This window comes from Haemaphysalis longicornis, unplaced genomic scaffold (genome assembly GCF_048455015.1).
Source record: "Haemaphysalis longicornis isolate Haplotype H1 unplaced genomic scaffold, Haemaphysalis longicornis Haplotype H1 scaffold_4, whole genome shotgun sequence".
In the NCBI taxonomy this organism is placed as follows: Eukaryota; Metazoa; Arthropoda; class Arachnida; order Ixodida; family Ixodidae; genus Haemaphysalis; species Haemaphysalis longicornis.
Genome location: NW_027526361.1, coordinates 94,389,412 through 94,415,950, shown reverse-complemented (window position 1 = coordinate 94,415,950; position 26,539 = coordinate 94,389,412). Strand labels below are relative to the sequence as shown.

Here is a 26,539-nt window from a genome sequence, read left to right as displayed (position 1 = left end):
AGTTCGTGACAGCGCTGTTTGCGATCCTCGCACACCAGGCTTCTTTTCCTACCAGAAGTCGGTCCCGAAAATCTATTCGGGAGGCTCGTCTGCTGTTCGGGCGCGTTACTGCAAGAGTCTCAGTTCTGAAGAAACGGTGGCCATGGTAATTTAGAGGTGCAAGTTGCGATCCAAGGGAAAAAAAGGCAGAAAACATCTTTACGTCGACCACGAAGAAAACTGGGTTCATTTGTTTTTTCTTTGCAGTGCAACTCCCGTCCTTAACTCATGCCCCATCTCACCCTACGACAGCGTTGCTTGATGTCGTCGGCATCCATCTGCCTCGTGCATGTGTCGCTATATAGACTCAGCCAACGTCGTTGTGGTTTAGAGTCGGTTTGGTTGCCCTTGCGGTTCGAACTCTGAACCGCTTAATCAGGACAATTTTTTTTCTGCCTAGATGTTGCAAATGGGGACGAAAGTGTGGATAATTTCCATGAGCGCCAAACACCAATTTTCACTGTTTGCTGGCAGCGCAGATAGCCAGAAAGTTGACACCGGTGACAAGTTTTAACAAAATATGTTTTCACGAAGTGGCGTCAAAGAGATTAAAAAAATCGGTAATAGGGGTGTAAATGTGGGCAGAGATCGAAGTACACGAGCGTGCACCAGTTGAGTGCTCTGAAAACTGGAACACAGCTTACATCTTCAGTCTTTCTATACGTGGTTGTTTCACCCTATCAGACTGCACTCCCATTACGTTGTATTAAGTCGGGCGATTTAGCCGCAGTGCATGGTTTTAACTGCGTGTCGAGGGTGCTCCTTAACCGAACGACGCGTCCCAACAACTTCGCGTGGGCTTCAAGAAGGGGAGCTCTTCTACTCGTTAGTTACACCACGCGGCACCGAAAACGCACGCAAGCAACGCCCCCCGCGCAAGCGAGCTGTGCGTCAAAACGCGGCGGCGGCGGCGGCATGCACCAGCTGCCTCGCGAGGCCTGCGTGTTCCAGCAACCCAGAAAAGGCAGGTGGCTCACTCTCACCGCCACACGAACGCCTGTTGTTGTCGCGCGCTCAGGTTGTGCGTGCTGTTGCAGGTGTTGCGTCCGCGACCTCGCTTTGGAGAATGCCATTCCGAGCTGCTGCTGCTGCTGTTCGGCGGAGAGGATGATTCCTGTTCGGACAGGGAGGGGGTGCAGGCTTTGTCTTCACTAGTGGCGGCCCCCGAGGCGTGTCTGATTGGCCGATTTCGGCCACGTGAGCTGAATGTCTTTTTTTTTTCGCGTCGGGACACACGTCGTTACCGTGAGGTCCCGCCGCCAGAAGGCAGAGCTGCAGGACCACGCGCGCGTGCCACGAGGGACCGGGCCGGCTACCTGGTCATCCCGCAGCTGTCGCCGCAGCGTTCTCCGAGGTCGAAATGCGATTTGATACGCTTTAGCGGGCGGCGGGCCTCGCACGAAAATGAGATCGAGCGGGCGGGCAAATCGGGAGAGCAGAAGCAGCAGCTTTGAGACGGCGATGATGATGAGGTTATTGGTCCTTTCTTCCGCGAGCGGAGCACATCGAATTAGCGGCAGGGGAGGCGGGACTTCTTTGGCTTCTTTTCGCCGCCGCTGTCCCTTCTTTGTTTGATTTTCCCGCTTCTTTTTTTGCCTTTTTCCGCGCCGCCTCATTTGCTTTTCGGAAGCCATCTTTGTGGTGGCACTACTTGAGACGAAGTAATTTCGGACCTCAATGGGGACACGGAAAGTGATTTATCTTCGAAATTGACAGCTAGCAAATTGCCTGGCGGTCGTTTGCTGACTCCCGAACGCGTGCAGCTTCATACGGCGTTCTCTCTGTGTGTAGAACTTTACAGTTCTTGTTTTTACAGTTCTCGTACAGGGATTTTAAGGCCTAGCAACTGCAACAAAGCGGTCATCTCTGTCGTCTGTTTGTTCTTGCAATTCCAAAGCAAAATAGTAAATACGCACCCTGCCGATCGCCATAAGCGCAGGTCTTTAATAATGCTTTTAGGTAGATCTGTTCAGACAACAATTTTCATCCGAGATATCGTTTCTGTTTTCGGTCTCCGTCAAGCAAGCATCGCACAGAATGAGAGTGTCAACTATCGTTGTGGCTTTACTAGGCTTGTTTAACTGCTGCACTCAGCTGGTCTCGGCTGTTTTACTGTGTAAGCTTGCAGGGCCATCGGCAAATGCCGGAGGCACAAAGGGCCTGGGAGAGACGACAGAGTTGGTTGTAGTCCTACCGGGAATCAGGGTCCGGGTCTGCGCTTCAAAAGGAAACCGCCTGCTGTGAAAGTATACCTATGCCCTCCGTCCTTGCGCTGAAGCCGCTTTGCTAGTCCGCTTTTTTTTCTTTTGTCACTCCGTCTTCGAAGATGCCGCCTATGTACAGCGGAGCGTATTCGAAGAAGGTATCAAACAAAGAATAGGGCATTCGGAGGTAATTATTCCGGCATGTTCAAACCAACCGAGACAACTACCACCAGAGGCGCTTCGAGGAGACAAAGCGATCTAGTCGGTATACAATGAAGTTCTTGGGCCCCGCCGACAAGAACGAAACCACTCATTTCCGGAGGCGCGACATTTTTCAATGTCGCCCGCCAGTGCAAGCTGTGTGGTGGAGAAGACGTGCTTCCAGAAGAGGATTTTCGGTTTGACAATTTTGTTTTTAGTTTTCGCTTGCTGCAGCTACGGAACGCTATTTGTTATCTACCCATGGTTGGAGGAGGCTAGCAGTGTTCCGCGAAATCACTTGGATCGTTTTCGAGGCTCGTATAAAGTTCGCGTCACGTAAGTCGCGTCTTCCGTTCAGATTATGAGCACCTGTGGAAGCACTGTAATAGTGTATTGAAGCGGGCTGTCTCGCTCTGTGTGCACGACAGGTATTATGCACGACTGACGTAGGTGAAAGATAGTGATAAGGACTTTAGTTTTGAACCCCCGTTCGCTTGTACGTAAACCTCGAACGACGTTTGAAGCCACCACTATGCACCTGTTGGAAAGCTTCGCCGATGGGACTACGTCGCCAGGACGTTCAGATCTGGAAGGTTACTTTCGCATGTTTATACATGTGATGGTTTTAATATCTTGTATAATTTGACGACCAGCGTGTTTCAGTCCGCTACGTTTCCTCTTTGACCGTTTGCACGGGACAGCCCTTATATTTCCCGCGTCTTGTTTCGTGGTAGTCTGAAACAGCCCGTTTGTTGATCACATGTTGGGGGAAAGCCCAGCACTGGTACACCGGCCCCTTACGGACGACAGATGACGCATCTACGTTAATTGTTACGTGGTTCGCCAATATAAGGCTGTTAAGAGTGTAATTTGAATCACTCCGGGTTGTCCCAATCTAGTTTTGCTGGCGGAAGCTTACGTAAACCGGAGCTGTGATTGCTGGTTCCCTAGCTAATGGAATTCTTATCTTTCCCTGTCATCGCCGCGTTCAGTGGCTTGTCGTCTGGTTTCGTGTCGTTACGTCCGGGAAGCTTAACGTTGTGCTGTCTGTTCGCTGAAGCGTAAAACTATACCTCGCAGAAAAGACACCCGTGCGCATTGTGCGTAATGTTAAATGCGGGTTTTCCCGTTTGAGTTAGCCTTCCTCTGTGAAGTTATATTTGGTAAATCCTCGCGGGTTCAGTTTTTCTGAACACGCCGCACGGCGCCCTTGAAAAATAATGTTTTAATGCGGTAGTGTTTACAGAACAGACTTGTCGCAGTTGCGGTCTTTATTGTCTCGATTGTTTGCTCCATTAAAACTCGCTTTAGGCCGGCGGTCAAATTGATTTGTCATTGTTATTTCCCACTAGTGATAATTGAACCGAACATTTTGTCTCCACACGGATATGAATTAACGAGAATCGAGGGGGAACATAACATTGGTGCGTTTAGGGATGTTACATAAAAAAATGGTTGTAATTTGTCTTGCATTTCCTAAGCTCGCGTTTCCTAAGCTCATCTCGAACTGTGCTGCAGTTGTTGAAGGGAACCTGGATTCTCTGGTGAGAGTAGTTCTGAAGCGTTCTTTAAGTGTGTGCCAATTAATTTCTAATTTAGATTTTTTTTTAAATTTAGTGTCACTCTTGCGCGTGCTTGCACTAGCCTCGCGTTGGCAGCCGTTCTTTGTCTCCTACACGATCAACGTACCCGGTGTGGCGGGATACGGAGGCGGAACGGAACGGCAGCTACCGTTTCTCGAGCAGGATATTACCCTCTATGTCGCAAATCGCCGGTTGAGAGCGCGAGTTTCGTGAGGATGTTGATGCGGATATCCCCCAGCGTAGAACCAGCTCTTATGCAGGTTTATAGGCGCACGTGTGGATACGAGCTACTTCTCACGTTATTTCATGCCCAAGCTAGCTGTTTTTTCCTTCGTAATCGTTTGTTAGTGCAGTTCTTATATTGTTGGTATCGATTTACAGCATGCTATAACGACTCAGGGGCGATGGTGCGTTCCTTCGATCAGTGCTAATGCTTCTTGTTCTATGGTACGAATTTTAAGCGCGAAAATGTAGACAGGGGACGAACGGGACAAAGACAAGCGCTAAATTACAACAGAAATTTTGTCTTTGTCCCGTTCGTTCCCTGTCTACATTTTCACGCTTGAAATTCGTAACATGGATTACCAACTAGCTCTAACCCATACGTTGTTAAGTTATATTTCTTGTTCTATTCCAACTGTACTTTGCTTCGTTTCTCATTGAGGGTTTACAGTAGGTCTTCGCTGCTGCTTAACTCGTGATTATAATTGTAGTTCCCACCATAAGCATGCACGCAGCCGCAAACCATCAAGTTTCAGTGTTTTTTTTTTTCCGACGCTGAGGCGTGCTTTTGAGATGCTGCTGCTGTGATACAACTTCCCTTTGGCTTGTATATGGGTTCTTTGCCGATTCTTCTTGGCGAATATGTGCTATTCGAGCTTCCCATGTACGAACAACGCCACTGGGCAGTTTTTTTTTTTTTGTTTCTGCTGAAATTATATTTTTGTCCTCTATAAAGTCGGCTTTCCGTTGTTATCAATGTGCTTGCAGTGGAGCATTCTTTACAGGGAGTCCGCAGCTCAGACAGTAAATGGCTCGGAAAACCGTAGTTGCTTGAAATGATTTTGCCCTCCGCCTGCGGACCGTTGGCACTCCTGTCTATGAACCAAATGTTTAAGCTTGGCCGTTATGAGCCAGCACACAAATTCACGGGAGTCTCAAGATAACGCGCCCGCTGTGATCGCTGATTCTGTGGGAATGCTGAAGCCGTGTACACCCGACCCGATTCGCAACTGCAAGCAGTCCTATTTTTCGTTCTCCGTACGTACATTCGCACAGTTCGCCAACGGATTCGAACAGGAACACTCGCAATGGAGGGCAGCCGTTCGCGATCATTTTTCTAGCGAAGTGCAAGTGCTAGGTTTTTTTTTTTTTTTTTTTTCTTTTTGATCTGCTCCGCTTACGTGCCTCCCCAGAATGCCCGAACGAGTCGGCGTTTCCACACGCCTCGTTCTCCCGGCGCGCTCTAAAATGACGCACATCCGATTTGCGGCTTCGAGCTGCGCTTCTTTATCGCTCTTCTCTCTCTCTCTCACTTTCTCTCTCTCTCGCACTCGCCCAAGACAGCGTTGGGCTTGACGGCGCTGGTGGTTGTTGGTTGGTTGTTGGCACAAGTCGACTTCCTCGTCGCAGCCGACGCCAACCAGCCAACCAGTCGGGCGCCAGCCTGACGGAACTGCCCAATGAACGAGTGAAGAGTTTTCAAACTCGAGATTCTCTGGAAGCCGAAGGGGACAAAAGAGAAATGTAACGAAATGAGGCCCCTCTCCCGCACACTCTCTCGCTCACACACACACCCTGAGTTCTACTGGAAAGGATGCGCTACGTCTTTCTCGTGTAACCCAGTGGCTCTCCGTGCGGGGTGGAATGATGTGCCACGTGTTTGCCGTCACGATCAGTTCCACGACATCGACCCCTCGGAGTCTGTTTGTCAGCCTCGTCTTTACTCATCTCCGCATCACCGGCCACGGAATGAGGGATGCCGAGTACGTCTTGCTTTCCAGCCTGCACTGCGCTGCTTTCAGTAATCGGTTGTACCAGAAAGCTGGAATTGTGTTCAAAACTGGGCTTTACGCTTTATTTCGACTAAGCTGCACAAGCTGGTTAGGTTACTCGCCTTTGAGCTCGCTACCTGCTAATGCAGTGATTTTTGTTGTTTGTTTTCCGACGGTATACTCCGTGTGCCTAATTAGTTTTTTTCCCCTTTTCTGTCGCAGAACTGCCAACGCAAGTGCCTCCTCTCACCCCTGGGACCAACCAGAAGATGACACAAGCCTTGACTGCTAGCTTCAGCAGTTGGGAGAAGGAGCGGGAGACGCTCAACATTCCCAAAGGTGAGGAGCATGTTTTGCCTCTGATGCCATGAGTATGCGCGGGGAGTGTGCGTGCGAGTGTTTGTATATATATATATATATATATATATATATACACATTGCCGCATGCTCACCAATCGCCCGAGAGCTAAGCGGTGTTTCCGCGACGCACGAACCATCGGTTCCACACCCGGCCACCCCTCGCATGATCGCCAAGTGGACTGGGCCGCCACGTACGGGACGGAGGTTGGCGAAGACGCTGGGCGCGTGGGTTGTGTGTGAGACGCCGAGCAGCGAGCAACGTTACTTTTTGTTCTCTTTTCTGCGGGCCCAAGTGCGCCCCAAATAAATCAGTTTGATTAGGCCTATTATACGGTCTATCCGGTCGTCTGACCGTATTCTTTCGATTACAATTTAACATATTTTGAAATTTATATCGAATGGAATACGAGGACAAGAAAGTGATTTTTCTACACTCTGGCATTCTTTATGCTCAAACGGCGACATGTACCGATGCTCCGAATTTTTCGCTACCTTAAAAAAAAAAAAAAAAAGAAAGAAACATAGCTACAAACACTTCCTATAGTTTGTGACCATGCTGCCAGCGACCAACGACTGCCCCGCTTTTCGCCTACAGGTTGCTTCGTTACAAAACCTCTTGTGCTTTGATAAATCAGTTTACGAGACCAATTAAACAGTCGAAAGAATTTATCATGATTAAAACAAGTGCAGGTGAATCGAAAGGTTGTTACTAGTCTATGTGGGAGGACTAGGTAATAAATATATCTTTCCCATAATTTCTCACACGTTCCTGCAACGTTTGTGCACGCAGCTTACAAGAACGTAGAAATCAGGAATGAATTACGCTTTACAAATCAATTCATCTCCGCTGAGCCGAGAAGCAGGCGGCGTAATGTTTTAGTACAGTTAACCCTCGTTACATAGAAGTCCCCCGGACACGAAACTTTAAAAAAGCGGTACTTCGTCTTTGTTATAAGCGGTACTTCGTCAATATTTATTAAACTTTATTATAAGCGGTACTTCGTCATAAGCAGGGAGAAGTTTTTCACCCCGAGAACAGCAGGAGGGACCGTGACAAACTTCGTGTAACGCGAGAATTAGAATAAAGCGATCTTGTTATAACGGTGGTTCAATGTATTTTATGGGGATGTTTCAATATATACATGAACAGGGAAAGGAGGTTGTGCCTATAATGTCATTCAAACCCAGCGGATTAAGATTTCGCACTACGGAACCAAGGTCTTACGGTCGTTCACTCCCTCGTTTGGTGCCTTACTGCGATTTTCAGCGGGATTGTTTCGGGAGAAGCTTTCCAACATTAAGAGGGTTGTCTAAATCTACAAGGTTCTGTGTCACACGTGGTGCAAAAGCTGTCACATCGCAAGACCGCTTGTGTGTCACGTGACCGTGCGGCAACGTGGCACACGTCCTCGAAATGCGTGTTCTTATGCTCTCCGCGGGATCCGATCTTGTTGAATTTCGCGTATGTAGGAAGAAGCGCTGTACTTGAAAGCATCGCACCCACGGTGGTTGCAGCCATGTATAGTCCCGCATACGGCGCTTCCACGACGAACATGACGCAGGCATTCAGAGCGCGACACTTAGCTCTTAAAAGGGGAGCGAGAGGCCGCCTATAAGCGGCACAAGGAGTTCCTCACGCTGCGCGATCGCGGGTTTTTCAGCGCGGTGTCTTCGTGGGTCGCTGTTGTGGCATCACTCGTCGGGTGCTGAGGAGACGGGAGGGGGAGTTTGGTGACAGTGACAGCCGCGTCGAAGGGATTGGTCCGCAAAACGCGGGCACGGCTCAACGAATGGGATTTCTTATTTAGTTTTTTTTTTTAATCTTTATTTTCATAGACGACAGAGAGCGCGCTGTGGCCATTGTGCCGTGGTCGTGTGGCCGGCGGGGCGGGGGAGGCCATAGGGTCGCGGGCGTTGCTCCTGGAGCGAAGCGTGCGGAGGCAGGATATCCCTTGTGTGACAGGTGAATCGCAGTTCCCCTCCCTTATACTATATACTGGGCCATGTCCGCCGGATGTCACGTGGCCGCTCTGCCCTGGTTAGACCCCCCACCCCCGCGCGCGAACAACAACGCCATGCAAATGGCACGCACTTGCCATGGTTCCAGGAGGGGAGCTTGCAACGCTGTCTGTGTTGTTGTGCTCGGGTTGCCGGCGGTCATCGACCGACCATTTTGTGGACGAATGGCCCCGTACTCGGCGTGTGTTTGTGTTTTTCGCATTTTTTTCTCTCCACGTATAAGTGGCGACAATGAAAAGAATGGGGTTGTGGAGCGAGGATTGTAGCTGTGTTTTGCGAGTGTCGGCAAACGCAAGGCCTTAGTTGCTCTAATAAAAAAAAGCCGTAGTCAACGCCCGCAGATGGTACTTGGCTTCACAGTTAATTATGGTGTGGCTTGCTCGCCGCGCGTTTTGCAGCACTTACATGCAAATACTGTGCTCCCCCCGTCGGCGCCGATTCACTGCCTCCAGAATCTTCCCCTGCGTCCGCACACCCCACTGTGGAGTCGGGTACACTCCGGCCCGGTTCGAAACTTATAGTATACAACGATCGCACAACTTGACAAGTCATCATTCACGCTTCCTTCCCATCCGCCCTGTGAGACCAATCGCGTCGCGCCGTCAATGTCGACCTGCATGTCTCGAGACATCTCGAGGGAGCGAGAAGAGCCGTCGAAACTTGTCACACCTTGTATTTCGATGAAATCGCATGCTCCAATTCTGTACGCTTTCTTTCACTCGGCCTAGCTTCGGTTGCTTCCTGCGTCCGTGCGTCGGAAGACTCGATGGAGGTTCTCGGAAGCTCTGCGGAAATTGCTCGTTTACGGCGAGAAAATGGTCTTCGGTGGCGTAACGAGGAGGTGGGGGCCGTAGTTCTCCTCTCGTGTGACGTTATTCTGCGTCTTTGCACTGACTTGGTCGGTCTTTATGACTGAGTCCTTCAATCAGCAGTCGTGGGACGTACTAACTCCTCATGTACGTACTATAACGCTAACAACAAAGCAATAGCTTCCTTAAACCGAAGCACGCCCACTACGTTAAAGGGAAGGGAAAGTAACGAAGACATAACGAAAAGCGTAAATAACGAACGCAGGCTCGCGCACGCTTGTTGTATGTATTTCGTTTTTTTTTTTGTTATCAGCTTATGGCGGAACATATGAACGAAAAAGAAAAGCAGGGCTATCGGGCGCCACAAGAAGAAAATCAATTTATACACCTTACAACCGCGCATCGATGCACAAGCGTGGCAACCACTATATAAACACAAGCGAGGACAACAACTTATTGGCGGGCCCGGAATATGGCTTGCTTGCTTTGCTTGCTGTCCGAAGAGGCTAGCACCGAAATTGGTATAAATGTCGATGTTCAGTTGGTGGTCCGTGCCAGGTCTTCAGTTGGAGCTCTCGGGAACGGCTGGTCAGTCTCGGAGCAGACGTGGTCCATTTTCACGTACCTGTACTACGACTTGTGGGAGAAGCGACTCTACGCCGATAGTTCTCGTTTAGGACTTCTTATGCCTCGGTGATTGCAGCCGCCCTATGAACGACGCTTCTTCTTCAGCGCATGATGCGTCAGACGCGTAACGGCGAAAGTGCGCGTGCGTGTATACGACCGCTTCAAAAGCCACACTTGGCGTTATAGCGCTTTCTAATGGCCCCATCAGAGTCGAACCTCCGCCACACGGGACGCCGTTGCCCAGAGGCATATTATACGCTCGCTTCTTTGATGGGAGTATATATGGCTACAGGGGTATAAGTCTGCTAAGCAACAACGTTAGCCGGCTCTCTTCCGAAGCTCTTCGCATTGCGCTGCTTCACGGGCCTTCATCGCGCAAGTTCGTCCTGTTCCGAAACGTAAAGTGCCCGCAGGGTGCCAGAACTCATGCGTGTTGAGTGAGCATCTTAATTAGTGTTTAACGCTGTGCCCAGGACTGCCGCTGTCGAGGAAGAAATAGGTGAGAAATCGAAAGTTACTCTACCTAAATCATCTGAGTTCAGCGGGTACACCGCCGTTTTGTGTCGGCTTTTTTGCTTGGACTCCCTATAACACTTTTCAGCGATTGGTTCGTTAACTCTAATATTCACTGTACTGAGTGGTTCTTCGAAAAATTCCTTTCTTATTGGCTCTAGCGTGGTTTTCTGTTGATTTTCCGAGTTGTGTTTTTTCATGTGTATACTTGTGTATGTGGCACTCTCTAAGGCAATCCCGTGGTTTGGCTTCATCAAAATGCACTAGATTGAGCAATACAATCAGCCAACAATGAAATTTAGCGAAATTTCGGCGAATATCGAGCATAGGATTTGACTCCAAGGTTTCGCCTGCGCCGCGGCATCACGCAATGCAAGCGTGGCGCTCTGCAGTATCCAGTGTCTCAGCGCACATCATCTTTTTGAGTCAAATGGCATGCACGTTGTTGGCATTCACCGACTTTGCTTTGTCGGCGGCATGGACTGGTCACTCGACTGCATTGTGGTGAAGCCGAACCACGGGATGACCTTAAACTGTGCAGATCCGCTTTACCGAGAGATCCCCGACACTGTGAGGTACTCGTTTCTCACGTCCCCTGTGTCTTTGTGTCTCTTTGCCCCCATTCCGTCCCATTTCCCGCATCCCTTGCCAGACCCCCGGCAGTGGGCCGAGATGGACGTGGCCCATTGGCTAGGGTGGGCCATCCGGGAGTTCAGCCTGGAAGGCGTGAACATGCCCAGCTTCGCCATGAAGGGCAAGGACATGTGCGCGCTGGGAAAGGACGCCTTCCTCACCAGGTTCCCGCCCTTCATGGGCGACATCCTCTGGGAGCACCTGGACATACTGCAGAAAGGTAGGATAACCACCAGCATTTCCTTATCCCGGCTTGTTTCTTCTAAAACGGCATGCTCTGCGGCGATACATTTATTTGTAGTAAGGTGTTGCGATGGGTCCAACAAACGCCCGTGTGTCGAGATTTTGGCGCACATCAAATACCTTCAAGGGGTCGAAATTAATCCTGAGCCCTCCACTACGGCGCGCCTCATAGCCCGGGTGTAGCTTAGACACGCTAAATCCGCGGAGGTCCTGCTTTGGCTGAAGACGGGGGCGGTGAGTGATCTGGGATGGGTAGTCGCTCCCGTTGGCGCGCTTCACTGCAATGCGCATGCCCGCTAGCTACTACGCAAATTCGGAAAATATGGCGTTCCAGCTTAGACTTGACGGATGAAAGTTGGGTCTGGGCTGTGAAATTGCGCACTTCGTCAGATTTTGTTCAGTTTGTCCCAGTGGTTTGGTCGTTTAGATTACGCTGTGGCGAATCAGGCGCAAGCGGTATTTTATTGGCGTACGTAAGTGTGATGCGGAGAAGCCCCGTGATTCCTTCCGAGGCGCTGCAACTGTTTTATACTATGCACTAATTGTTGCCGCGGGAATGGCTTCCACCCTTTGCGGTGTAATAAACAAATGTAATGCGAGCAACACGACAAGCCGAAGCTATCCACGCAGAATCCACGCAGGTTGATCGGAACACAGTATCAAAGCGCTGCGCTTGTGCACTTGTGTTCAGGGAGATTCAAGACATATATTTTTTTTTTGCCTGTAAGAAGCTTAAATTTTCGCTTCATCGTCGTAACCATTGTAGCTGAGAGGTGAAACATATATTGGTCTCGTGAAATAGAGGCTACCTATTTCCTTACGCATGTGTGTGTGTGTGGGTGTGTTTTTTTTGTCATTTCAGAAGGCGAGCGTGATAGGCTTTTTACGCTGCTTAACGCCGAAGCAATAGCTAAGCAATCAGAGTAGCTGTTTTGAAAACCATGGCGTGTTTGTTCGTCTTGACGCCAGCAGAACGCACCGGTCAGAGGATGAAGGGATATATATATATATATATATATATATATATATATATATATATATATATATATATATATATATATATATATATATATATATAGTAAGGAAATGAGGGGCTCGTTGAGGAAATACAGAAAGATAGGGCAGCAGTCTACAACGCCAAGGGAGGCATAGGGGTGTGGTTAGGCTCTTTTCTTTTTCACTACGGTTAATGAAGTAATCATTTTTTTTAATATACAGAAGAAAGAAAGAAAGAAAAACACGCGCCCAGAGTGGGGACCGAACCCACGCCTTTCGATTACATGTCGAATGCCTTACCAATTCGGCTATCTGGGCGACTGTGTTCTCCTTCACTTTCTGGGCTATTTATATTTACTAGAAGTGTATATGACGCTTGAGGGTGGTAGCCAGCGCCACTCTGACTACACGGGGAGAAGGGGACCTTCTTTTCAACCCCCGGGGCGTGACTCGAGCGTCTACAGCCTGTCATGAGCGGGTAACTGGCGGGAAGCCCTCTTATGCTACCTAGGCATCAAGGCTGCCAGAACCGAGACCCTCGCTAGGCTTTCGCAGAATAATATAGTAAGGAAATGAGGGGCTCGTTGAGGAAATACAGAAAGATAGGGCAGCAGTCTACAACGCCAAGGGAGGCATAGGGGTGTGGTTAGGCTCTTTTCTTTTTCACTACGGTTAATGAAGTAATCATTTTTTTTAATATACAGAAGAAAGAAAGAAAGAAAAACACGCGCCCAGAGTGGGGACCGAACCCACGCCTTTCGATTACATGTCGAATGCCTTACCAATTCGGCTATCTGGGCGACTGTGTTCTCCTTCACTTTCGAACGAAAGTGAAGGAGAACACAGTCGCCCAGATAGCCGAATTGGTAAGGCATTCGACATGTAATCGAAAGGCGTGGGTTCGGTCCCCACTCTGGGCGCGTGTTTTTCTTTCTTTCTTTCTTCTGTATATTAAAAAAAATGATTACTTCATTAACCGTAGTGAAAAAGAAAAGAGCCTAACCACACCCCTATGCCTCCCTTGGCGTTGTAGACTGCTGCCCTATCTTTCTGTATTTCCTCAACGAGCCCCTCATTTCCTTACTATATTATTCTGCGAAAGCCTAGCGAGGGTCTCGGTTCTGGCAGCCTTGATGCCTAGGTAGCATAAGAGGGCTTCCCGCCAGTTACCCGCTCATGACAGGCTGTAGACGCTCGAGTCACGCCCCGGGGGTTGAAAAGAAGGTCCCCTTCTCCCCGTGTAGTCAGAGTGGCGCTGGCTACCACCCTCAAGCGTCATATACACTTCTAGTAAATATAAATAGCCCAGAAAGTGAAGGAGAACACAGTCGCCCAGATAGCCGAATTGGTAAGGCATTCGACATGTAATCGAAAGGCGTGGGTTCGGTCCCCACTCTGGGCGCGTGTTTTTCTTTCTTTCTTTCTTCTGTATATTAAAAAAAATGATTACTTCATTAACCGTAGTGAAAAAGAAAAGAGCCTAACCACACCCCTATGCCTCCCTTGGCGTTGTAGACTGCTGCCCTATCTTTCTGTATTTCCTCAACGAGCCCCTCATTTCCTTACTATATTATTCTGCGAAAGCCTAGCGAGGGTCTCGGTTCTGGCAGCCTTGATGCCTAGGTAGCATAAGAGGGCTTCCCGCCAGTTACCCGCTCATGACAGGCTGTAGACGCTCGAGTCACGCCCCGGGGGTTGAAAAGAAGGTCCCCTTCTCCCCGTGTAGTCAGAGTGGCGCTGGCTACCACCCTCAAGCGTCATATACACTTCTAGTAAATATAAATAGCCCGGAAAGTGAAGGAGAACACAGTCGCCCAGATAGCCGAATTGGTAAGGCATTCGACATGTAATCGAAAGGCGTGGGTTCGGTCCCCACTCTGGGCGCGTGTTTTTCTTTCTTTCTTTCTTCTGTATATTAAAAAAAATGATTACTTCATTAACCGTAGTGAAAAAGAAAAGAGCCTAACCACACCCCTATGCCTCCCTTGGCGTTGTAGACTGCTGCCCTATCTTTCTGTATATATATATATATATATATATATATATATATATATATATATATATATATATATATATATATATATATAGAGAGAGAGAGAGAGAGAGAGCGGGAGCATCTGAGAATCGTCGACACTCGGAAACGCCTAGCAGCGACCGAAGGAGACAAAAGCTTCGGAGTTAGCAAGGAGGTAAACTGAACCAGAAAGCGAGGCGGGGGGATCACACAAGGTTGAGCAAGAAGCGTGATGTTGTACCTCGCGGGCAGAGCTCGGCCTAGCGCCTTTCGTATACACACAGGGGTGGATCTGGCGGCGCCTGGGCACGCCCACCCCGAGAGCAAATACGGCTCTCCCGGGGCGGGCGTTGCGAGTAGGCAGGCAGTCTTCGACAGCACGCGTGCATATATATACACACTCGAGAGTCGCACACGCGACTCTGTCATGCGCCTTCTCGTGTCCTCGAGCGGGCGCGAGGGAGAGAAGTTGACGCGAGACTTGCGGCGCAGGTTGTGTGTGCTTACGCGGCGGCGGCGTCGGCGTGGTCATGCTGCAACGCGACTGAGAGCGACCCGGTGACTCAGACGTAGCGCCGCTCTCGCGCTCGCCTTATGGGCGTCGCCCGACGGCCGAAACTCTTCCCCCAGCTTCCTTTATTTGCATACACATCTGTCACTTTTGTACGCTTCGGATTCAGCTTCTCTCGAATTGGAGAGAAAAAAAGGAAAACTTCGATGGAAAGCCAGGTCATCTTAGTGTTGCGGCCGCTGCCCAGACAGATGAACCTTGAGCGTATACCCTCCGCAATAGAACGAATCGGCGGCCATGTTTCGTGAGCGAATTTGGCGAGTTCTATTTCCTGTAATCGGCGTGTATCTGTGGTGCTGGGCGGGCTGTCTGTTCGATGCTGATAGCAGCGTCATAAAACGCAAATAAGTTGATGCTCTGTGAAACTTTTGTCTTAATAACGGCGCTTTCAAAATACAAATACGCGATGTAACGAGGCTTTTGTGTGATGTCATCAGCTGTGGCCTCAAAAGATAACCGGCACATGCTCTGAACGCGGACTGTGGGGTTAATGTGACTTGGAGAGACTCATATATAGTCGCAGCTGCACAGATTGAGTCAGAAAGCTCGTGGAGGCAGTTGATAAGCGGCCTGTTTGCGGAAACTTCCGCTCTGCGGCGAAGACTTCGCTTGCCGCGATAAGGGACGCATAGTTCTCTGGCTGTGTCGCCTTCGCCGCAGAGATTGGGCGCAATTAGTAACGTCTGAGCTGCGCATGTGGCACGTGTCAGTCAACGAAACGAGTACAGGAACGCCGCCTTAGTATCGACGAAGGCCCGGAGTACCTCATCATTTTCTCACCCTTTCGCGATGCTTGTTTCACAATCATTGCCTGACACTGTTTATACCACTATTTAGATGACTTGGAACTAATAAATTATCTTCTGGTCTCGCACGGGTTCGTGGTGCAGCCTATGTTAGCATTGCTTTAATCTGTATTTGCTCAATGTGAAAGTATAGTTGAAGTTGATTCTCTGCCCTCGTAATTATTCCACAAACCGAGGAAGAAGCAAATTGAAGACGTAAGAAGCAGACATCTCTCGCGTCATATGGGCAGAATTAGCTGAAATATTCTTACTCTTGTGTCGTTGTTTCCTTTCTGCGTGCCGTGCGTTCGCGATGTTGACCCACTATGGATAGCACTTGCTTCCAAAATTGGAGAGAAAAAGTGCTTTGTGCGGCCTAAATAATTGACTAGCATGCACCAGCCATCCTGCTCAAGCAACCGTGGAACCCTTGTGTTCAGTCTTGAAGCCCCTGAACAGCACTGCTCCAACCGCACGATGCGGTATACGCTGCGTAAGTTGTGTAAGCGGCTTCCTTGGTGCGGTCAACGCTGACCACAAACCCAACGCTTCCTTTCTTTCTCTTTGTTTAACAGCGAAGCTGTTTAGCAAATCCTAATTTTTGGTGTCCGCAGTTAAAAATGCCCAGGAATTGCCGAGCGTGCGCACGTGAGTGCGTGCCCAGCGTCCCCGACGCACGTTTGTCAATCGAAGCGTATACCTATTTAGCGAAATTGGCCAAGCTTGGCAAAAAAAAAAAAAAAAAAAAAAACTCCATTGTTAGCTGTAATGGTGGCAACACTTGCTCGGAACGAGGAAGACACATCATAGCGTACGCCCCTCCAAGGTGATGTCAATGATTATCACTTCCAAAAAAATGAAAGAAGCTCACACTTATATGTGACTTATATGCTTATGCTCACATGCTCACACTTATATGCAACAATGATCGTTGCGGCATCGAAGAAGAGCCAAATCGGCTGCAGTCATGGGCTTCAAACCGTCGGGATGGTCGTGAAGGTTGCGCACGGCTTCGCTACCTTCAAGTCTTGCGGGTTAGGGTGAGCTTCATTTTTTTTTTTTTGCAATAAAGGTATTCCAACAAAACAAGAATTTCGCTACTGTAGTTCACTACATTGAACTAAACTCGCTCCGCCACAGCTGAATTTTACTTAACAATAACAAGGGTGGAATCCGTGGTAAGGAATGAGCCTTCGAAGTGACGGAGTGTGGCTTGTCATACTTTTCGCCTCTGTGGCGTGTCCCATCCTTAGCGAGGTTTCTCTGGGCAGCCGGCCAGGCGCCTCGTTTGAAATCTCGGTTTAATACAGGGGTGGCCTTTTCGTCTAAGCCGCATTCCTGGCCACCGCAGACAATGGCGGTGGCAGGCATCCAAAGATGTTTTCGCCTCCCAGTCGCTCCCTACGCGTGTGGTCCTTTGTCTTGGCGCCCGGTGGGGGGGCGGGGCGTGTGCGGGGAAAGTATCTGGTGTCGCGTGCGGACAAGAAGATTATACTGCGGACAGCGGACGCCTAACAAGCCGAGAGCCGTAGTTTACGCGCGCTTTTCGTAATACTGCTGGCGGGGGCATGCGGAGTTTCCAGCTAGTTGTGCGGTTATTAAGGAAACGCGCGGTTCTGGGGAATTGCTTCAATGGCGCATTTTGTCGGCGTTGGCGAGTTGCCTTGGTATAGGTTATACCAGCTTGTTTTGGGTGCTGCGGCACCTGCCGGAAGAATGGCTCGGGGGTTGTGCGATGGCGGGGCTGAAATTAATTGCGACGACGCGAACGAGGGGTTTGTACCTAAGAGTAAAAGATATAAGCCCTCGCCAGAAACGGTTGCAGTTTGCATTTGCGCTGGCAGGATAAAGTCATATTAGAGAGGGAGAGAGGGGGGGGGGGGGGGGAGAGAAAGAGAAGATAATAAAAGCAGTTCTGATCGCTACAGTCGCCCGAAGTAAAACCCGCAAGAACATAAATAGCTTGTACACGTTGTGGCCCAGCTCAGAACCGTATAACTATGCCCAAGCAGACGGCACCATGCTGGAAGCAAATGCCTCTGTATACGCCAAGTCGCCGCTTAGTGTAGGCAGCTATACCACCATAATGAACAAAACCTGGGGTGTCCATCTGCATGCTGTCTAGAAAACTCCGTTCGGACCAGAGCATGCCATTGCGGCGGCTTGCCATAGACCGAAACTAAGTGGGCTGAAGGCTTGAGCTGCCTCTAGCGTAATAGAGACCTCCCAAGGTTAAGCACGGCCGTCATACATCGTGGTGCCTTTCGCCTCGGGTTAACCCGACGCGACGACACGACGACGCCGTGTCACTGACACTCGTGCCTGCGTCGGCTGGTAATCACAAAGGGAGGCTCCGCCGTGTCTCTTCTGGGGCGTGAGCCGCCCACGGACGCCGCCGAATGAAAATTGATGAGGCCTTCTGCCGCCGCCTGAAGGAGGTGCCCGGATATCGCGCCCCGAACCGACTGGAGACAATCGAGGAGTGCGCGAGGAGCTGGCGGCGAAAGTTGCAATGGGAATTGACGGTTTTCCTCGGGCGACTGGAATTCACTTGGGAAGGGGAAGTCGAGGAGATGTAGAGAGATAAAAGTTACAATAGTTAGGGCTGGGAAACGACAGAAAAGAAAGAAGGAAAGAGGGAGAAGGAAAATAAGGCGCACAGTCCTACAAAATGTGTTGTCGACAGCGCGATCAACAGGCAAAGTGGTGTTTCACAACCGCCTGCACCTGAAACGAAGGGGAAGCATCCGATCATCATCATCGTCATCAGCATCGGTGACATAACAACATGTTATCGTTCGGCTTAGTGCAAGTGGATTCTTTTCCAAACAGAGGGATAATAGAAGAACGGGACATTTAGCTTTTTTCTTTCAAACACGCACACGTAATTACACGCGCGTGTCTATTGAAAGCAACAAAAAAACTGTGGCTGATTCCTCTGTGATAGGAATCAGTGAAACACGAAAGTGAAATGCGCAGCGAAATCTGCAGCTGAGCATGATTTGCGGGTCGGCAGCTGTCTTGTGCGTGTGCTTGGCGAGTGACGTCCTGCTGGCGGGTCGCTTCGGCAAAGGTATACTGGCGTCATTTCCGTGACAGATATGACGTCAGTGAAATCTCTGGGTATCGTGGCATAAAACACTTCCGTGTTAAAATGTAAAACACGAAAGCGAACAACCCCAAGTTTAGCGTGCTCTTTTGTACTAAAAGTTACTTTGCCGCAAGAAGACTCTGTGCGCAGGGATTGCACCCTTTACAGGCCGCTTGCTTCGTTGTACAGGCGTCACTTCCGTGACGGATATGACGTCAGCCAAATCTTCGTGTATCCGGGAATAAAACACTTTCGTGTTAAATACTGGCGCAGCTCGCACTAGTGGTGCAAGGCTGCAGAAACATCGGAGCTGGCGGCCCCTCTCCCTTCGTCGCAGACCCGGCTGTTGCACCTCATGGATTTCCGAAGTTGCCGCTGCACGTTCTCCATGACTGGCAGGCCCGGATCGCTTTGTCCGCAGACTTTCACATCACCCCCGAAGTGGACCGCATTAGAACGCGCTGGTGCCCGCGACAACCGGATTGCGTCTGTGATACCCACCTCAGGCGTGGGCGCACGGAAACTGCCGAGTAGAATAGCACGCGAGAGATCACGCCACGAACGCTGGGCAGAGTGTTCTCGAAGGTTGAGCTGGCCGACGCCGGGCGCTCCTCACCAGGCGCGCGCTCACATGCGCTCGGTATTTTAAATGCAGAACATTTCAGTAACTCACGATGTCACCCGCGTTGACGTCCGTAGTCGTACTCCGCACCCCTCCCCCTACACTATATAAAAAAAAATACTATCCGGCGCCTGGTTTCGATCCCTCGACCCTGCGGGCGGAACGCGAGGTACATGGTGCTCTACCCACTGCGCCACAAAGCCGACACAGAATGGGAGGCTACGAACGCGCCTTATATCCTTGACTCATTCAAACTACGTCAAGAAGCTGCTGATACAACGCATTCACTACCACCAACTCCCCAAACACCAAACGTTAACGCAATACACCCACCCCTATGCGACGCATTTACTCGAGTCCCCCTCGCGGGGAGATGGGCCCAATTTTTTTCCTGGTACTTTTTGCGAGCTCCTCACGTGGCGCGCAAGCCTGGACGACACCGGACGCTCCTCATGAAGTGCACGCTCACGTGCCTTATTTGGTAACGCTGGACGGTGGAACTAAAAGCTCAAACAGCTCTGCTGTTACAAAGAGCGCGAAAAGGCGAAAAGGAGGCGAGAGCGACACAGGAGTCAAGAGGGTGCGCCGGAAAGAGGGCTTCCCCGCGAGCGCGCACTGCACAGTGGCGAAACACTGCGTGCAAGCGGGCGATCGTGAACCTGACACACATTGTAGCGACCGTGTTTTGGCGCCCCGCGTGGCACGGAGAACTTGAACTTTGGAAAAGTAGGCTGCGCCGCCGTCAACTCGAGAAGGGGCGAAGAAGGAGGAGAAAGGAGAAGGCGGCAATTCGCTTGGCGCCTTGAGAGGGGGGGGGGATCCAAGGACTCGTCGGTGGTACGCTGCTCGTTAGAAACGGCGGCCCTGAGAGCCGCCGCGGTGAAAGAAGGGTGAATATAATGCTTCTTTTTCTTCGCGTATCATTAGGCGCAAATGTCGTTTCTCTTGGAAGAGGAGAGAGAGGGAGCGCCGCCGTGCCTTACGTAATGCTCCAGCCTCGCTCATTCCTCCTCATCTCCTCCCCATCCTCCTCCCACCGCGTCCATTCCTCTTGCAAGCTGAAAGGCCTTCGACGATATCGCCCGGCAGCACGCGTCAAGTGTTGTCGCGTTTAAGCGCTTTTTAATACCCCTGGACCCCGTAAACGAACAGAAACGAAACACAATTTCGGTGTGCGCATGGACGCCGAGCTTCTGGCAGGCTGTTTTGTTTACCTATCGAAGCGTTGCGCGGAGGGACTTTCCAACTTTGCGGGCGCCGTTGGCTTGTGTAGTCTCCTTCGAAGAGCTTCGCTCCATCTCTTTAACGCGTATGTGCGACCACTTGAAGATTCGCGTCGCGGGAGTATGAAGCCGGACAATCAAGGGCGGTGTTTCAAGCCGTTGCGCATGCGTCGGCGGCAGCCGAGAAGGAGCATTGCTAGACAATGTCGTTCTGTCGGAGTGTGACGCCGCTGAGTCAAGATCCAGAGGGAAAGAATGCCGTGCGGGCGAAAGAACGCGGTGCTATACCCGAGTACAAGTTAAGATCGACGATAGCTCGTGTGGTGTATCACTCCGCCGAAGCGACCGACCCGGACGCGCGGGAATTTTGAAAGGAGATTGCGGTTTATAGTGCGTGGAACTGTCTACTTTTTTTCTCACCTAGTTTCTTTTTTGTCGCTGCAGTAATTTATAACCGGACAAAATCCGAAAAATCACGGAAACGACTAGTGCCACGTTCGAAATACGGCCATTAAGGCACTCTTTGCGCCCCGAGAAACAGCGGGGCGGTGACGAGGCGCAGGGAAGGCTTCCGCTGTCGTTCTAAAGTTGTACCCGAGTACAGGAAAGACCCAGGATGGCTGTTGCGTAGCGCTACAGGCGAGAACGTTCAAGTCGCGTCGTCTGCTACCGTGCTTACCCAAGCGGCGCCCCCGTGGCTCTAATCCAGAACGGCTGCGTCGAACTCACAGAAAGAAAGCCCGGGTTGCGTAATAGGCAAGGCAGGCGTTCGTTAATAATCAAGATAATTGCCTTTAGCGTGATTAGCTACAGTTTGTAAGCTTCTCAGGTTCGTAAACTGACATTAGCTCTCCGTGAAGGGCGCAGAAAATGGGAGGCTCTTTCAAGAGTCGATGCAGTGGGCGGTGGTAATGGCCCCGTTATATAACCCTCCTTTCCGCCCCCCGAAAAAAAAGAAAGAAAAAAAAAGCGTACCGAAGTAATTGACCTTGGCAATATCCCTGACATTTCTTTTTCTTGCCGTAATTTTTCCGCAACGAAAGAAGCAGTTTAAAGGAGGGCTGGGCTTTCCCTGTCGGCTGCGCCACGCGCTCGACAACTGCCAGCAGCCACCGAGCCTCCACACAGCGCGTGCTACGGTTGCAACCGAGCCGCCCAAGGCCGGTCGCCCGAAAGCGGGGGAGGCGGCGACGCTGTTCCGCACTGTTGTCTTTCGGCCGGCAGAGACCCCGATCGCCAAGGTGTTTACGGCGTTCACCTTGCGCCTTGTCAAGGTAACGGAACGCGCCTTCCCCGCCGATCGCCCCGGCGTAGTGGCCGCCGCGCGGATCACCGTGATTTGCGCCGACGCGGCTTTTTTTAGGTCGACACCCGCCTCCTCTCTCTTCCTTTCTCTCTCACCGCGGACGGACTCTCATCCGACGTCCTTGATGCGGTGGAGAAAGCTACTACAGCAGTGATGGTTAAAATGTAGTCTCTTCCAGAACTTTGGCAATCCTCCGTCCTCGCGCTCGTGGCTTGTAGAAGAAAATCAAAGCTGCGTGCTCCTCGGAAGTACGCATGACACGCGGCTTACCCGTTCTGAAAGTAACATTGCGGCCGATGTTTGCAACGGCCACGGTGACGCCACTCCGCGCGGACCGCCTTCGCCCCTATTTTTTTCGCGCATGCGTATCGGGTTGCGCCGGAGGAGTTTTCTGCGTACACGGGACCACCGGATTTTCGTTTCGCCCAGCCACGAGAAGCTTCGCTCCAAAAGAACAGTTCGCGAAGGAGGTTCGGTTTCCGCTGAGAACACGATACGACGCTTAGGATGGAAAAACTTCGCGCTAGCCGCGCCTGAGTGATGCGTTCTAGCTACTGTGCTTCCCCGATTTGCGTTCTCGTCACGTTTTCTGCCTCCCCCTCTCTCCGTGTGGATGCGGGCGTTGGTGGCGGCGGTGGCTGCCGGCCATGAAGCCGCGTCGCGCGCGTGGCGCTTTCGTGATTGTCGTAACGAAGCGCCTAATTGCGACGGTCGCGAACACCCTCTCCCCTCCACTTTATCGCTTCCAGCCAGGTATGGTCCTAACCTCGGTGGCGGTCTCGTTTTCTTTGTTCTTCGTTTTGGGCAGCCTCTAAGGGGAACGGAGAGCCGTTACCAAACCTTACCTAATCCTTGAGCCCGCTCCTCTCCCTCAATTCTCTGCTTCTATCCATGAGTCTTACTTAATTTCTGTGTGCTACTGAGAGAAGAGCGAAGACATAATTTGACGTTACGAACGCTCGAGCCGGTGTACGTAATTACTTTGCGACGGCGAAGAAAGACAGACCGCTCCTGGAGCTCGCCTTTCAAGCAGTGATACTATCCTTCGGAGACATTCTTAGAAAGCTGGGTGCGTGGAGTAAAGTATTATTCGCTCATGGCTATGGCTCGTAGCGTCCACTGTTAAACTGATAGTTTTCCGACCTTCTTACGATACATCATGGGCCCAGGTTTTGGGACGGTAAATTTCGTGAAAGGAATTGGTTAAGACTAGCTGGCGCCCAGGTTTTGGGACGGTAAATTTCGTAAAAGAAATTGGTTAAGACTAGCTGGAACTCTTCGGCGCTGCATTAGGGTAATCCCGTGGATAAGGGGTTAAACTTCACAAGGATGCGTTCGCGCGGCAAATCCGTGCCTCCAAGAAAGTTGCAGCGAATTGCAGCAACGTGCGTACCATTTGACCCCGAATTTGACCCCGAAATGTGAACTGTGCTGCGCCATTGCGAAATGCAGAACGTCATGTTTGCATTGCGTGGTGCAACAGCGCAGGCGGAACTTTTTAAGCGGAAATCGTATGCTCGGCTTCTTCATTTGGCGAAATTTCATTGTTGGCTGTATGGATTATTCGATTGAGTGTGTTTTGCTGAAGCTGAACCCAAGGATTAGCTTGGCGTGTACGGGCACCTGTACTTTCGCTTGCAAAATTTGGACACCATAAGGAGGCAACCTTTGAGGTTGCTGCTTAGAGGTTGCTAGAGCAGACAGCGCTACAGGTTGATTGTTACGTGTCGCGAGCTTGCACGGGCACACGACTCCCACGCAAAAAGCATGCTTTGGATGCTTTTTCAGAACAAAGGGGGTTGAAAGGGTGTTCGAGCAGAGAGAGAGAGAGAGAGAGAGAGAGAGAGAGAGAGAGAGAGAGAGAGAGAGAGAGAGAGAGAGAGAGAGAGAGATAAGAAAGAGAGACAGACGTCAGCAGAACATACAGCGCGAAACGGAGGATCCCGCAGAAGCCGAGAGAGGCAGGGGCGCTAGGCTTTTATTTTTACTGTTATTACCTGGCGTATTTCTCTGCCTGCCTAACGACGACGCGCTGTACCATTGTCTGCTGCGCGAGGTCGCATTTATGCGCGTCGTCGGAGGGGACCGAACAGGACGAGCTGGGGCCCCCCTCTTCGTTAACAAAGTAGTCCGGATGCCGGTACAGCTCCCACACCCTCGAACCCCCTCGCCCTCCCACCCTGCCGCCACCTTGCTCGCGGTCGCCCTGCTCATTGGGGGCGAGGCTACGCAGAATATTAGCGCGCCGTTCTCCGTAACCGCAAAAACGCCGGCTACAGAGTACGCGGACCATAATGAATGCGAGCTGACGAAAAGGAAGATATCATGCGAGTCAACCAGCCGGGCCCCCAGGCGACGACGAGCAGCGTCATCATCAAGCTCAGGAACCACCTGAAAGCGCCAGACACGATAGCATCGTCCCTATACACTCACAAACAAGACAACGGCGAGCCGCATGAGAGCGACCGCCACATATTCCGGCGTTCCCCGAGTGTCCATAGAATTATACTCGCTCGGTCACGCTCAAGTTGGCCCTGTGTAGTGGCGCGTCGGCGACGCTTGTGAGGCCGCGCATGCGCGGTTAACGTCCCCATCCATGGGCGGCTTATATAGGTGCGCGCAGTACCTGCGCGGCTGGCGGCGAGGCAGACGTGAAGCGGAGCCGAAAGCGGGGCATCCTGTATTTTGTCAGATTGCGGAATGCCATTGTGTGGGGTGACAGGGGGAGGGGGAAGGTTCACCGCCTGCTGGCACGGGGCGTGATGGGACGCCGCTGCGCTGTTCTCTCTGTCTCGCTGCATCCGCCCTTTTCGCTCTTTTGGGGCCGGCTATATCGACGAGCATTGTGCGACAAGCTTCGGAGCGCACTGAAAGTTATTTTTGAGTGGTTATTAATTTATTGCATATCAGTTGAAATTCGGGGCCGCCTCTTTTCCCTACTCTTCGTCTTTTGACAGCATGAGGGAGTTGCTGCAGTTGTTTTACAAACGCCCTTGCGTCTCGAGCGGCAGCCATTGACCCTAAATTTCCCGCCTAAATGGTTCTTTTCTAAGTCAATTGAGACGATACGAGCCAGGAACGCCTCTGTTCCCAATAGCATGTAAGGTTTGGTTTTTGTTACTGTGGGGTTTAAAAAGCTTCTGTAAAAAAAAAAAAAAGGAAGCGAAGATAGAAAAAGGGCTGCTCTGCCTCGTCCCTTGTTGAATTTCCCACACGCAATGGGGGTGACGAAATGGCGAGCAAATTTTCGCCGTAAGCTTCGTTACAATGCAGCTCATCCGTTAGCGCGGACAGCGCAGCCAGTGTTGGGCCACGCACGTACGCTACGCCGCGCCAAGTTTCCCCCTTTCATTATAGCATAGTGCACGCATTATGCGTACAAATATAACCGCCTGATGCTATTCGGAACTGGCAGGAAGAGGCATCCTGCCGCGTGTGGCTTCTTCGCTCGCAAAGGGAAAGCGGAAGCCACTCTCCGCCTGTCACTCCGTCTCCTCCGCAATGCTTCCTCGGCTTGAAGAAAAGCCACCTTCACTGGCCGGCCGCTCAGAAAAAAAAAAAAAAAAAAAAAGTAGCGCCTTAGATACGCGAGCGTGGCGCTCGAGAACTCAATTTATTGTGAGCTTGAACACGCTGGCGCTACACAGGTGATGAGGCGCGCTGTAGTGGAGGGCTTCGGAATAATTTTGACCCACTGGGGACCTTTGACGTGCGCTTAAATCTCGGAACACACGGGCGTTTTCGCTTTCCGCCTCCATCTTCGATTCCCGGCTGCCGCCGCCGGGATGGAAACCGCGTCCTTTGGGTCAGCTGCAAAACACAACCAACGCCTTGGCCACTGAGCCACCGCGGCGGGTTTGCGCTCAACCTGACATTTGTCGGTCGTGTTATCAGCGGCACGTCTGGTTCAGCTTATCTTGACTATAAGTTTGCTGCGAATGGTCTTGCGGCAGCTGTTGTAACCGCCCCCACACAGCCTATTTGTCGTCTACGTGAGGGCGTACAGAACGGAGTAGAATACTCTACAACCCTTCTTGTAACGAGGTCGTTTGATTCGCAGCATTTCGTGCAACTCCAGTAAGGGGAGAGAAAATCATACCCCATTATAATAAAATTCCGCCTATAGCGAATTCAGTTTGTGGTCCCGATGAATTTGTTATAACGAGGTTTTGCTGTACTTCGATGCATCTAGTATTTCACTCTCGGATACCGTCGGCCAACGCTTGGTGGGTTTAGCGTTCTTCCGCAGGCTCTCCGCATTGTAATGGAACACATTCCTCGATTTTTTTTCTTCTTCCTTCGTTTCTTTCGACATCAGCTGTGCGCGATCAAGGTTGAGGCCATTAGTATTGTTCTCGTCGCCGTGCGGGGCTGGCACCGAGCGAAATGGCGGTTCGCGGCAACTCTATTCTCGCAACGCTGAGGCTGTTTTCATCGGCGCGAAACAGCGCTCGCGTCCCTGGCGAGAAAGAGAAAAGAAAGGTTTCCATTCTCAGACGGTAGATGGCCGACGGCCGTGATTGACCGTGAAGCAAGGACAGCGCGTTTTACGAAGGGCGCGAAAATGCTGCAGCTGATGTCCACTCGGACAGTCATTCTCATTGGCCGCGCGGCAAACGCGCTTCTCACCTTTCTTTCGTCGTTAGATTGCCTGCGTGCCCCCGGCGTAGAAGAAAAAATAAAGGCGGTATTCGTAGCTTTCTTTA

General features: G+C 51.0%; 1 protein-coding gene across 9 annotated transcripts in view; it reads left to right on the top strand.

Moving 5' to 3' along the window:
- Positions 1–26,539, top strand: part of Pnt (ETS transcription factor pointed) — a 333,486-nt gene that overhangs the window by 282,965 nt on the left and 23,982 nt on the right. For 8 of the 9 annotated variants that reach the window (XM_077707310.1, XM_077707315.1, XM_077707309.1 and 5 more), the window contains 2 exons: positions 6,244–6,360; positions 11,002–11,202. In XM_077707310.1, coding sequence (XP_077563436.1) covers positions 6,244–6,360; positions 11,002–11,202 — 318 coding nt within the window. Of the gene's footprint in view, positions 1–5,862; positions 6,013–6,243; positions 6,361–11,001; positions 11,203–26,539 lie in introns of those variants that run through there. The other variant, XM_077707317.1, reaches the window with a different exon arrangement.